At 41.8% G+C, this 14,241-nt stretch overlaps 1 protein-coding gene across 9 annotated transcripts in view; it reads right to left on the minus strand.

The window, feature by feature from the left end:
* The window catches only part of LOC124233484 (SPATS2-like protein), a 165,566-nt gene that overhangs the window by 45,594 nt on the left and 105,731 nt on the right, over positions 1-14,241 (minus strand). For all 9 annotated transcript variants that reach the window (XM_046650612.1, XM_046650607.1, XM_046650611.1 and 6 more), the window contains one exon: positions 11,507-11,756. In XM_046650612.1, coding sequence (XP_046506568.1) covers positions 11,507-11,756 — 250 coding nt within the window. The remainder of the gene's footprint in view (positions 1-11,506; positions 11,757-14,241) is intronic.

Below are 14,241 nucleotides of genomic sequence, written 5' to 3' on the forward strand. Positions count from 1 at the left end.
ATTGTTATTCCCTTGTTTGCAATGCCTCTTTTTTCCTCCAGATGCTTTTAAGATTTTCTCTTCATTTTTAAACTTCAGTAGCGTGACCATGATGTGCTTTGCTGTGAGGTTCTATGATTTATTCTGCTTGGATTTTGCTGAGCTTTTTAGATATGTGGGTGGTTGTTTTACATTAAATTTGGAAAAATTATGGCCAATATTTCTTCATACATCTTCTCCTCTATTCTCTTTTTTTTTCTCCTTTGGAAATTCCAATTACATATATATGAGACTGCATGATACTGTCACCTAAGTCACCGAGGCTGCTTTTTGTTTTAATCTTTTTCTCTCTCTTCTTCAGTTTGGATAATTTCTTTTGGCTTGTCTTCAAGTTCACTGATCCTTTGCTCTTGGTTGTTCAATTGTTGGCAAGTACATCTGATGACTTAAAAAAATTCAGATATTGTATTTTTTAGGGCTAGGATTTCCATTTCATTCTTTTTATCCCTTCTGAAATTCTCCTTCTCTTCACCCATTACATCTATCTTTTTTTTCTGTAAAACTTTTCAACATATTTATAATCCTTGTCTGCTGATTCCACATCTGGGTTGTCTATAGGTTTGCTTCTAATGACTAATCTTTCTCTTCATTTTAAGTCGCATTTTCTTGCTTCTTCCCATGTCTAGTAATTTTTTAAATCTGGTACTGAGCATTATGGATGGCACATTGAGAAACAATGGGTTTTGTTATTTTCCTCCAAAGAGTTTTGAATTTTGTTCTAAGAGGTCATTAAAATACTAGCAGATTACTCTCCACTCCCTTGCCCTCCTTTTTTTTTGCCTTGAAGGTAAATGTGAGGCATCTTATAGAACAAGCTGGAATAGAAGAGATGGCAAGCGGATAGTGGGCTGTTCCTTACAATACCTTCACTGAATTCCCCTGTTTTACGCCTCTCTTCTTAAGCTTGCCCTCCATCCTCTCTGCTGACTGAATCCCGAGCTTCCCCATTTCCTGCTAGGCAGTCATTGGGACAAAGCTCCCTCCCTCTGAATTCCACGCTGCAGCTTCCTGTACTCTGCTTCATCAGTAAATTCTCGTCCATCTACTTTCCCTTTTCCAGAAATTGAATCCCTCTTTTCCTTTTTCTTCATTATTGTAGATTTCTACATTTAAAAATTCCTTTACTATAATTCAGTGGGGTTTGTGACAAAGAAGATAAAAATTCATGCCTTTCTTTTTCTTAAAGAGTTATTGATATGCATTGCCAAATTATTTTCCAGTCAGTTGGTACCCATTCACACTCAGCTCCCTCCATCTCCCTACCGATCAGTTTTACAAGTAAAAACAATGGGATTAGCATGCACTTGTTCTCACAATTAACTCTTGCCAATACTAAGAACTAGAAATTTTCTAATTATTAAATCTTGCTATCAACTTACATATTTGACTTGTTCTTGACTTGATTTATTTCACATAGCAAAACATAAACTGAGGTGGCAGTTTTTGTTAACAGCACCAAAAAAGAAAACAAATCTTCCTCTTGGGAGAAATATATGGACTTGGATTCAAAGATTTCCATAACATATGTACAGCTACGTATGTGTTCAAATGTGAAAGTTTCTGAAAACTCTTTTTTCTCTTTAGTTTTTACTTTTTAGTGAAAGTTTTACATACTTATAAGCAGACTGAAGGAATTATACATAGAATTCAAATCTAACTTTAAGAATTGTATGAAATATAGAGTAGTTCTGAAATAATTATTTCAACTCATTGAGTTAAGATGGTTTCATAGTCTCCTATACATCTGTAATTTCAATAAGGAACACCATTTGATGACAATTAGCTTAGTATTGTAAAGTAGTTCTATCTAGAAAAAACTGATGAAAAAACAAAGCATAATTTTGTTGTTGTAAAATTATGTCTAAAATTCCTAATGTCTTTGTTCCTTAAAGTATGTTACCATTCACTTAAAAGTACTTAAGTGAATATGATAGTGTTTTATGATAACTGATAATAATATAATTGATAGTTCTTTTTTTGTGTGAGGAAGACTGTCCCTGAGCTAACATTTGTGCCAATCTTCCTCTATTTTGTATGTGGGACGCCACCACAGCATGGCTTGCCAAGCGGTGCCATGTCTGCACCCAGGATCCCAACTGGCGAACCCCGGGCTGCCAAAGCAGCACATGGGAACTTAATCACACTATGCCACCAGGCCTGCCCCTGGTAGTTCTTTGATCACTGATCTTAGTGTTCCTAAATATTCACAAAAGAAGAAATGCAAATGGAAATGAAACATCTTAAAAATGCTCCATCTCCCTACCGGTCAGTTTTACAAGTAAAAACAATGGGATTAGTACAGTCTTTCTAGACAGCAATATATTAAGAACTTCAAAAATATTCACACTCTTTGAACTCAATAATTCTATTTCTAAGAAAATATGCCAGGGAAATAATCATAGTTGTTCGTAAAGATTTATATACAAAGAATGTGCACTATGTCATTATTAATAATAGCAAACAAATGGAAACAATCCACATGAATAACAGTTTGGGAATGATTAAAAGAAATATAGTAAATTCATAAAAATACAATGCAGCCATTAAAATCATGTTTTAAAAGAACATACAATGATATGAGGTAATGTTTATAATTTCATGTTAAGTAAAAAGAATACAAAAGTTCACATACTGTATAATATGATATTTGTTTTAAAAAAAACCCTATATAGCTGTGCATTTGAGAAATTTTGAAATGAAATTTAACAGTGATTGTTTCTGGGAGGTAGGATTATTTTTTTCCTTAAACCTTACAGCATTTTTCAAATTTCTTCAATTAGTATAAATTCCTTTTAAAACCAGAAATACAAAATCCATCATTATCTTTAAAAAGCAGCATAGCAATTTAAAAAAAATTTAATTAACCTACACTTCTCCACATATTTCATCACTAATAATCAATAAAGACCAGGAGAAAGGCTTGTTTGAGTGCCTATTATGTCCAGTTATTGTTCTAGGCACCAGAAACACAATGGTGATCAAAGACAGAGGTGGTCCTTGTCTTTCTAGAACTTGCAGTCTAACAGGAAGACATATAAATCAAACCGCCACACAGACAAATGGAGAATCACAACTGTGACGAGTGTTATGAGAGAAGTCCACGGCATTCTGAAACCTATAATTGGCAGATTTGACTCAGGGATAGCAAGAAAGAATTTCCCAAGGAAGTCCCACCTGAGCTCACCTGAAATCACAGGAACTAACCAGGTGAAGAGGGCAGGAAAGTGTGTTCCAGGCAGAGACAGCATCTGAGGCAGGAGGAAGTGCTGAGTGCCAGTTAGCAAGTTCCTGTCTCTCGGCTCGAATCCATGCTTCTTTGCCCTACTCTGTCACAGTGGAGCTGAGCCCTCTAATCAATTCTCTTTTGCCAGCTAACAGAATGTTAGCTTTGTCAGTAGAGGGCAATAAAATGACCTTGCACGGCTATAAGGACAGGAATACACTTCTCTTCTAGGTTCTGGTCCTTCATCACCGTTATTCATGCCAGGAGCCAGCAGCCAGGCAGAGGAGCTCCAGTGCACTCTCAGGCCCTGTTGCCTGCTTTCCCTCAACCCCCAACTGGCATGGCTTTGAGCAGTTCCAGGTATCTACACCCTCCGGCAATGGTGGGTCTCTTCTACAGAACAGTTGAGTCCATGTCCTGTGACAGAATTTTTTCCACCACAAGGCTGTATGTTCCTCTGGCAGCCACGTCCTTCTTCGATGAGGTCAGAATCTCAGTGTTGGACTGAAGGATTCTCCCAGTCCAAGTTCCTTTATTGTCCAGCCTTCCTAGAGATAGTAGCTGCTCACTTGCCATGTCTAGACCCTTTCGAGTCCTCATTTATCCCTTTTAGTAGTTGACCACCTCCTACTGTGTTAGTTAGGAATTCTTTGTATTACATTCCTCCCCTTCAAATAACCAGTGTGGCTCTGTCTCCTGACTTGAACCTGACTGACACACATGGCCAATATGAGGGACTGAAAGGAGACCACTACAGCTGGAGCAGAGACACTAAGAACGAGCATGCCACACGATGGGGCTGGAGCAGGACATAGGGGCTGGGCTATGCTGGGCCTGCAGGCTAGGGTAAGACTTTTGGTCTTTATCTTAAGAATTCAGATTTATATTTTGAAAAGATTACAGGATAGAGAATGATTCAGAGGATAACAAGAGTAAATGCTAGGAGATCAATGAGTGGACTACTGTAGAGTGCAGGCAAGAGAAGATGGTGGTTTTGTTGGGAAGGCAGAGGTAGAAACAGTGAGAAATGGATGGATTCTAGGAATATCTGGAAATGAAAGTCCACAGGACTTGGTGACTGATTGGATATGGGGGGGAGAGAGAGGAAAATGTGATGAGTGATGCCTAGATTTCTGACTTGCACAACTGGACAGATGGTACAGAAAGATCAGGAACACTAAAAGAAAGTTGAGACTGGGAAGGGAGATCATGAGTTTCTTTTGCGCATGTTGTTGAAGTGCTTTGAAACATTAAAGTGAAAATGTCAAGTAAGAGTCTGGTGGTTAGAGAGGAGCCTGGACCAGGAAGATGAGATTTTGAGCCAGCTTACATTATTAGAGGTAGGGCATGGTTGAAATGATCTGAGAAGAGAGGATAGCTTTATATGGGAGAGGACTTGGAATCAACCAAGTCTTGACGAGTTTCACCAATTAACAGCCAGGTGGAGAAGCATGAGCCTCAGAGGAAACAGAGAAGCAATGAAGATGGAGGGGGAAATCAGGAGCGCTATGTCGTAGAAACCAAAGGGAAAAAACAGTGGTTAAGGATAGAGTGGTCAACAATGTGGAATATTGCTGAAAGGAAAAGGAAAAGTAAGAATTGAAAAGTATCTGCTAGGTTCACTACATAGAGGCCAATGGTAAACTCAGTGGGAGCAATTTCTTTTAAGTGACGGGGCTGTAGGGCAAAATGAATGGGTTGATAAATGAGAGAGAGGTGAAGAAATGGAGACAGTGAGTAAAGATAACTCTCTGAAGATGTTACAGAATCATGGTCTAGAGATGAAGCCCCAAGAAAACTCTTTTCACAGTACAATTACTGTACATCTTGATTTGTATGTTTCATCATTCTTCTGTCACCACATGACAGGGTGATTAACAGATATTCAGAGAAACCAACAACTTTGGAACAGAGACCGAAACAGATAGGTTTATTCAGAAAACATAAGTCAGTCAGTTCTGCCTTTTCATAACTTCTTTATCAAACACAGATAGACATCATTATTTCATTCCAGTCCTATGAAACTTGATCAGCTCAGAGGGCATAAAGCTGGTAACTTTCTGACTGGAAATGAACTTTTTAGTTTTATTTACGTTGTCTTTACAAGGTCTCATATGTCATTAATACCTTTACAGGTTTATTTATATTAAAAGACAGATAATAAAGTCAATGAATTAAAGGTGTCGATGACACAAGGTAGGCATGTTAACTTGATTTATATCACTGCCTTATTTCCCTGAAAAACAGGCTTAATTCTCATTGCATTTGATAGAGCCATTTAAATCTTTGTTCGAAAATTAAAAGAAAAAATTCGGAAGGCCTTTTGTTCTCTGCAAGGAGTGCATTCCATTGAATATAGTCCTGTTTGTAATGGGAATCACCATGGCGAGGTCTGGGAGGACATTAGGAGGCTATCAGCTATTTAGAGATGAGTAGTTTTATGTTGTTGCTGTGAGGCTGCAGCAAAATAATAATTTCCAAATGAGAAAGAGAAGGCAGAGAGCTCTGATTTCACTCCACCCCGGGACGGAAAAATACTCCGGGGGTTTTCTATTTCCTGTGCCCTCATGTCACTACACCCTGTGCCTGCCTCTGTCTCTTTCTGCTTTTTCATACACAGGGAAAGGAAGCAGAGGTCTCAGTCACTGAAAATGCCATCAAGGCCTCCCGTCATTTTACCTGAACAGTTCAGACACAGTGCTGCTGATCAACACACAACCACAAAGGAGAGTTAACACCAAGCACGTAGATGCTGAAATAATAATTAAGGAGGAGTGAGAATAATGATAAAAGTGCTCTAAAATGGAAACTTTCAAAATGCATCTTCATATAACAGTACTTAATATCAGCTGTATATATTAATAAAGTATTCTATCTTTAATTTAAAAAAATAGTAAAAACCTATGGTTCTAACTCTACAAGGGCTTCAGCTAAAGTCTCTAATTAAGGCTGTTCAGACCAGCGTAACCTGGGGTGAGAGAACCCGAACTGAGGCACCTGGGCCTCAGCTGCAATGTCTCCTCTTCATTAACTCCTGTCACATCAAGGCCTTATCTGAAGTGGCTGCACATACCCCCGCCCCTGCCCGGGGCCCCCTCCTACTTGCTGCCCTCATGACATTTACTATAATCTATCATTATCTTGGTAACTTAGTTGTATTCTGGTTTATTATGCATCTCTTCTTCCTGAAAAAGAATGCTTAAAAATTTCACTAGATATATAAATGAATGATGTGTGTGTTCACTCTGTACCAGATGCTGTGCGCCTCTCTGGCTATATCTCACTCACAGCTCACCACAATCTGGTGAAGTGGGGCTCTATTTTCCATTTTGCAGGTTAGGACACTGAGACACAGAGTGGTGAACAGGTCCAGGGTGACACACCTAGTAAGTGATGAGGCCAAGATTTGAATCCAAATCTGTCTAATGCTAAAGCCCTGGTTCTTAGCGACGATATTACATTGCTTCCCTTTGCGAGCTGGCACTGCTGAAATCCTGGAATAGACATGTTTGGCTTTACTATTCAAGTTCTAGGTGAGCCGCTTTCTTCTTGTTGATCTTTTCTAATCCTCTGGCCCAATACAGGGCTTAGAGAAGCAGGGGAGATAATCTTGAAGCGAGGGCCAACAGCAGCATAAAAAATTTTGCTTGGGAATCCTATAGGGAACCTCACACCCTAAAAATACTATAAAACAGTTTGGTGGGGTTTTTTCGTTTTTTTAATAAGAAGCAAAAATGAAGGACAAGCAGCCCGCATTCTAAAATAACAGGCCCCTTCTCTCACACTTGGTTCAGTTCACTTTGAGAATGAGAAAGCAGCTCTGGGCCAGTGCCATGCGCGCACACAGACTCTGCATTGCAAAATGGCGGCTGCCCCGGGTCTATGATACAGGGCAGACTGAAGGCCGGCTGGTAGAGGTCAGCGAGCACAGCACGGAGCCTTCAGTTTGAGAGAAGTAACAGGGAGCAGAAGAGCTGGCCTCCCGGGATGCTTTACAAGATGAGGGGATATAAAGGCAGCCTGCTGGGTCCAGCAAGAGGAGCTGGAGCAAAGAAAGCCCCGCCCCTAAGCTTAGCTCAGTGGAGCCAGGTGGTGGCCCACAATCCTCGTCTTCCCTGTGCAGTGGGAACTGTGTCCAGAAGGAGAAAGACAACTCAGGAATCTGAATTCCTCTTCTCGCCTACATGGTGATAAGCACCTATACATTTCAGCGATCTGAGCCTCAAGAAAAATAGAGCAGGAGGAACATTTGGGAAACCTGGACCCTAATGTTATAACGTGCTTTAGACATTTAGATGGGACCTTAGAAATACAAATGATCCTTGGCATCACTTTTGGTGAAAACAAATCTTGATCTGATTCTTGCCTGCCTTTGTACTTGGACACAGGATGATCTCGATTGGATTATGTAAAACATCTAATTTGAGGTGTTATTAAAAATTCAGAAATACAGAAAAAACTACTCCAAGGATAAAGAAAGAAGTAATTTTGTACTAAGTTTAAGTCAAACTCCCAAACTTGTAAGCTATATGCTGACATGCAGCGGTGTCCCACTCGAGAGCATTCTATTTACAGCCTGAGATGATGATGCTTTGGGCGGTTATTTTTCACGTAGGAAGTCACACTAACACCCCTGAACCACCTGCATATATCTGAAAGCTAACTCTTCCCTTCCAGAAAATGATTCTGTTTAAAACTTTTAAAAGGAGAGATCTTGAATGTCAAGGTGTTATAAAAAGATAAAACTCGCCTTCCACATGTTCACAGCCTGCTGCCCAGCCGGGCACTGAGGGCAGGCTTTCTTCAGTCAGTTTCATTATTGGAAAGCTTGAGAAATGCTCCACCACTGGCCAACTGGAGATTTCTTCTAGGCTCATGCTTCGAACCCACTCAAGTACAGAATACCATTGTAGGGCTCGTAATGATTACTTTTGCCTAATTTTTCAATTATACATCTTTTAGGAGTTAGGGAGCCTGTGGTGTCAGCAGTAACTCTGTAATGTGCACATAAAATTACATGGATTTGGGTCAGACTTTTGCAGACTAAAGAGAGTTACTCCATGGGTGTGGGTTATCTGCTCGGCTGCTCACCTGGGGCCTCGCTTTCCTCACCTGTAAAGTGAGGGGACGGGATTAAAGGATCACTCCCATCCTTTCTAGTTCCAACCGTCTACTCAAAATGGGGGTGCAGAATGTCTGAGACCTAACACTCATCTTGGAAATCTCAGGATTTCTTATAGATTGAACAAGCATTTTAAAGTCATTTGACAGTTATGGCATTGACTTCCTGATGAACCTTCATTATCTTTGGGAAGGAAAACCTAACTAGTTACAAACTCATTTTAGAATTCATGATCTTAATAAGTGATGGTAATGCAGTTAACGGTCATCTAGGAGGATGCCCTTCCTTTTGCAAAACATCTAATAACCTTCCATTACCATCACTTACACTTTAACAGAAAAATCGACCTTAGCATCAATTCGTAATGGACCAATAACATCAACAGATTATACTGACATACCTCAATGCCTTCATGGTAACCTTACAAAACCGAAGGGATACTGGGATGGCTCCTCGTGCAATAAAAGACTCTTCACAGAAAGTTTTATGTTAGGGTTTGCAAAAGCTCCGTGGTCCACACAACTCCCCTGGTGGAGACTTAACTGTCAAGGCAGCCCCCCACTGTGAAGTGAAGCGCCTCAAGACTGCACGTCTCTAATGTCATTCATTCCACAGAGTTACCGAAATTGTTTTAGGAAGAAGGTATAAATTATAAGTAAATGAACAAATATATGTTCCAGGCTTTTAGTCTATGATTGATATCAAAACAACTACCGAGTAATTAGATTTTGAAAGTAATTCATGTGAAAGCAATCACAAGCAAAGTTGGGAAGCTGCCACTCGATTGTTTAATTTCTTTCTCCTGCCCGGCCTATAAATCAAACCATTCTCAAAATTGTAGGCCTGGCAAAAATTAAATTAAAAAATTTCTGGAAAATTCAGATTCTAAATGGAAATAGGTTGTTTTTGTTTGTTTGGTTTTAAGAGACCATCATGTAGTGAGGATTATCTGAAAATTGGAACTCTCGCTATTAATAGATTTGCTAGGTAACGTGTTTATGGAAGAAAATTAGTGCAATTTTAAAACTTACTAGTTATTTAATGCTTCCTTGCCATATCCCTGAATTGGTACGGGTCACGGGGCAATGTCCTGTTTGTACCCGTCTCTTCTGCTAGACAACTCCTCCGGGGCAGGGCCCTGCCTCATTCATCCCGGGCTATCAGAGGACAGCACTCCTCCCAGACAACAGGTCTGCTATCTGCACGGCCGCTGAGTCAAGCTCTCCTGCTTCTCTCTAACCCTGGAGGTACTACTGACCTCAGGTCTACTAGTCCTTCAGTACCCACTGCTTCCATGAAATCTCCCTGGTCATCAGTCGGATGTGGACTTCTCTTCTCCAGACCTGAAACTCACTGGTGGATGCACAGCCTTTTCTTCCAGGGTTCAGAATGTGATTTCCTCCGGGCCTTCACCATGCCATATCCTTCTCTGAATCTACTGTGGCTTCTAGCACAGTGCCGCGTGTAAGAGGAATCTAAGAAGTCACTGATTCAATAAACTGGGGATTTTATAACTAGAAGAAAGACTTTGGGGACCACCTGGTGTGGTGGTTCTCACCGAGGGATCCACCAACTCTTAGGAGGCATTTTGAAAAACTGATGGTGTGGCTGGCCCCGTGGCTGACTGGTTGAGTTCACGCACTTCTCTTTGGTGGCCTGGGCTTTCACGGGTTCAGATCCTGGGTGCAGACCTAGCACTGCTCATCAGGCCACGCTGAAGCGGCGTCCCACACAGCACAACCAGAAGGACCTACAACTAGAATATACAACCATGTATCGGAGGGCTTTGGGGAGAAGAAGAGAAAAAAAAAGACTGGCAACAGATGTTAGCTCAGGGCCAATCTTTAAAAAAAAGAAAAACTGACAGGGCATTTTCAAAATTTATGAGAATGACTGTGTGTGGGGTGGGCAGGGCAGGATGCAAGAAGACTTCCAATCACAGGGATCCTGCACAGCCAACTGCCCTGCAGCCTCGGCCTTCTGGCGCCCTCCTGGACACTCTTCTTACGAACATAAAGTATTTTTTGTACAGTTTTCCTGCGGATTTCCAGGATTTACTTGGATTTCCAGGATTCAACTACTGTGTAAATTAAGAGAAAATTGTACTTTATGTTGTTCAGAAATTTACCAAGACTTTTCACCATTTGAAAAATCCCACGGCCAAGCGCGCCAGCAGCCACGGTATTCGAATGGACCGCCAGCCACCCGTGTCAGCCTGCCCTGCAGCAGCTGTGTCAGGAATTCCACGTCTACAGAAAAACACACCTCTCTCCTACTTCACACGTCAAATATGAAAAACAGTGTCCACAATCTCCAGTTGACTATTATCTTACTTCTTTTAAGTGCAAAGTGATTCACTGTGAGTGGGTGTGAACATGTAGCCATTTTATTGGGGGCTGCTATTTTAGTTGTTCCTGAATTTCTTAAATTTTTACTTTATTAAAATCCTGTTTCTAGGCAGATTATATTATCTATGAATTTTATTTTAAGATTTGATATAAAAATGGAGCATTGGATCAGAAGACCACTGATCTAATAGATTCCAGCACAGATTCCTTATTTTACAGAAAGGAAACGGGACACCCCAGATGAAATGATGCACCCAAGGTCAAACAGTTGATTAAGAAGTAGCCTTTTACAGATTAATAAATATATAAGTAGAGCACAAATAATTAACTTTCCAGGTTCTAACACCCTGGAATATTATGTTCTGTCACATTATATGAAACACAAGGAGTTAAAACAATTTGATCTACCCTTTAATAACCTTTCTTTCTGTCATCAATTATTCCTCCCTTATCCCAGCAAAGGTGTCTATAAAGAAAATTTCTTTAAACTGGGATTTCCATTTTCCTGATGATCCTAATACAGACTAGAACTATGTTTTTTAGAAGAAATTATCCTCTGACTTGGTGCAGGGCCAGACTGAGCATTTCTTCTTTGCCCTTGCTCCATCCCCCCACCCGCCCGCATCCTGCAGGAAGGCTGAATCCGTGTGCACAGCAGAGGAACAGCCTTTCCCTTCCAGGCATATCCACAGCAGCAGTGACCGCCCCAGTGGGTGCCCTGGGCATCCTTTTCTTCTAAGTCTTCCTAAGCAGCCTGACTTAAGAATTACCGACCTGTGACTCCACGGAGTGCCTTTGAAGGCTCCTCGAGTATTGAGATCTTTTTCTCACGAGGGGCAAGGGGTGGTTTTTCACTGGCAGAGTCGGTGGACGAGCTGTCTTTCTCGCAGCCGTTCGCGTGGCCGTTCTGTATCTGCGGGGGTGGCGCTGGCTGCGGGGGCCCGGCCTCCAGCCTCTCGGCCTTGTCTTTAGCGTCTTTGTTGCCCTGGTGCTGCTTGGACTTGCTTCTTTTCCTTTTATTGTTCTAGAATGAGACACAAAGGAGAAGACAGCATTATTCAGCTCAGACCCCTGAAATACAAGGTGAACCTGTGAGATCAAGATAAGATGTGTTATCTTTTTTGTTTGTTTGTTTTCTGGATCTTCTAACAGAATGGGTGAAAACACCCACATCTTCTTTTTATTAACCAGCCAAATCAATGGAAATATCTTCTTTCCTACAATAAGTTGTATAAACTTTTACCTCATAAAATAGTAAACAAAAAAGTTCCTTTAAAAGGGAAAAATAGTAGGCAATGGCTTAAATAGCTGAGATATTATTTAAGTAAATCGAAGGGCTACCTGTGTGAATGGTTATATAGTAAAATCTTGTGAAAACTGCCCTGAAATTCAGTGACGGACCCAGTGGAGAACAGCTCTCATTTCTTAAAGCGGTGATGGGGGTGGGGGAGGCAAGGAGGACACTGGCGTCTGATCCTCTGGGGAGGAAGGGGGGTCCAGGGAAGAATGGTGCGACAAAGGCAGGGAGTCTTTGCAAAATGAGGAAACAGAAGGCAGATCCCCAAAGTCTGGGTTGGGTCTATGAAATAGGCACCAGCCAACCATGAGATTCCTGGGATTGGGCCACCATCCCAGAAGTCCCAGGCAGCCACAGGAGCCGTCAGCAAGCCCCTGAGTATTTCAGCTGGAGCAGACAACTGCTACAAAGTCATGCCAGCAGACCCGGGTCTCTCAGTTTTGGATCGTACAGCTGGACCCCGGACCTCTCGGCTGCTAGCTGAACAGCATTTATCTATTTCAAAACAATATAACCCTGCACTTTAGACAACTGGAATTTTTTAGATCTCAATTATCACAATACGGCACGGTTTTACTGTCTCTCTCCTAAAATGCCCTAATGGTCAATATATAATAATATATAGGAAATTGGGAAGATGTTGTTCCTAATGATGTTGTATGCTGTACTTGACTGCGGCTTTGTACCCAGGAGTATCAATGTCTCAACACGCAGTAGGTACAAGCCTCAGCCGATCAGAAGAGGCGCCTGACCATCAGACAGACCTTGTCCACCTGCTGCATCAGTGAGGCCCAGGTGAACGTCAGCCTGGCCTTGTCCCTCAGCTCATTTGGAAAAGAGAGAAAAAGAAACCGTTTTCTTTCCTTAATTCTCCTCCCCACTCCCTTTCTTTTCCATGGACACCATCATGTCCCGAGTAAGTGCTCCTCTCGGTGGGAGCTGTGCTTCCAGTGGGTGAAGGGGGCCAGCGGCACCTCTGCCCACACAAGCGCCACATCCACTGAGCTGGGGAGGCCGTTTCCCCCAGCCTCTGCGAGGGAGACTCCGTAATGAGGTGGGTCTGCAGCTGCTGTCTGCTTTTTCTTTACATTGGAGAAATTTGATACCCAAACCACACATCTGAAATTTTTCCATGTGAAGTGTAAATACTGCCTTTCAATCACTTGCAAATCATCTTCCTCTCACCCAGCAGTCTGGGAGGCTATGATTCAAGATAAGCAGAAACTGGCAAAGACAGTGGCATACAGAGGTTAAATAAAAACCCTCATAATTCTCCCTAATCTACATGAAAGTAGGAGGAGAAAAAAGGGGCAAGGACAATTCAAGGAATTTCAGTAATTCCTGGATATTATGAAAGTAATACTGCTTTTTCTGCTTTGTTTAAAATCTGTCTCGCAGGCCTGTGATCCTCCCTCGTGGGGAAGGGTAGCCTGATGTACTGTATCCTGGGCCACCCAAAACACAGGCCTTGCTGTGAAAGTGGGAACAGGTGGGGCAGTTACTTTGAAAAGAGAAGCAGAGCTTTTGTGAAAGTCCTGAAACAGGTGACAGGCCAAGAACAAGAGAGCTGGGCCTTGTGGGAGCTGGTGAGCTCCTCCCGTGCTCATGGCCCAGGAGGGCGTGTGCTGGAGACAGCGCGTGTGTACCCAGAAGTCAGACTCTTTGTGACAGGACAAGAAAGCAAAAGAAGGAACGGGCAGACTAAAGTCTCCTTCTCTCTGTTCTCACGGAGCAGCCTACCAGGGCTCCCAAGAAGGGAGAACAGGTCCCTTACTTACTATGGCTTTAAGACATTTTCTTTTCTTCTTCTTTTATTAAAGATCTAGCTTAGAACTCAGCAAAAAAGTATCTCAAGGCAGCCTTGGACGGATTCTTTCAGTTGGAAAAACATGTGAAAATATGTTTAGAACTTTGTAAGTATCTTTAAAACACTCCCTAATTTTTCCCTTTGTGCTACAGGATGCGTTCAGGCAGGTTAACGTCTTGCATCCTTTGAATTCTCTGCTGGGCTTCCCTTAATACTTACAAAGAAAAACTCTGGGACTTCTAAAGCACACCTGGTGGTTAAAAACACCTGAACAGAGAACAAGAGCAACAGTAGTGAGGGTGGCTGGTAATTGAAGAGAGTCATGAATCTGGAGCTTTCTGGGTGTACACATTCACACACGCGAAAGAAGCACAAATCGGCAGCCTTGTTAAGATGATAACAACC

This window comes from Equus quagga, unplaced genomic scaffold (genome assembly GCF_021613505.1).
Source record: "Equus quagga isolate Etosha38 unplaced genomic scaffold, UCLA_HA_Equagga_1.0 203_RagTag, whole genome shotgun sequence".
Lineage (NCBI taxonomy): Eukaryota > Metazoa > Chordata > Mammalia > Perissodactyla > Equidae > Equus > Equus quagga.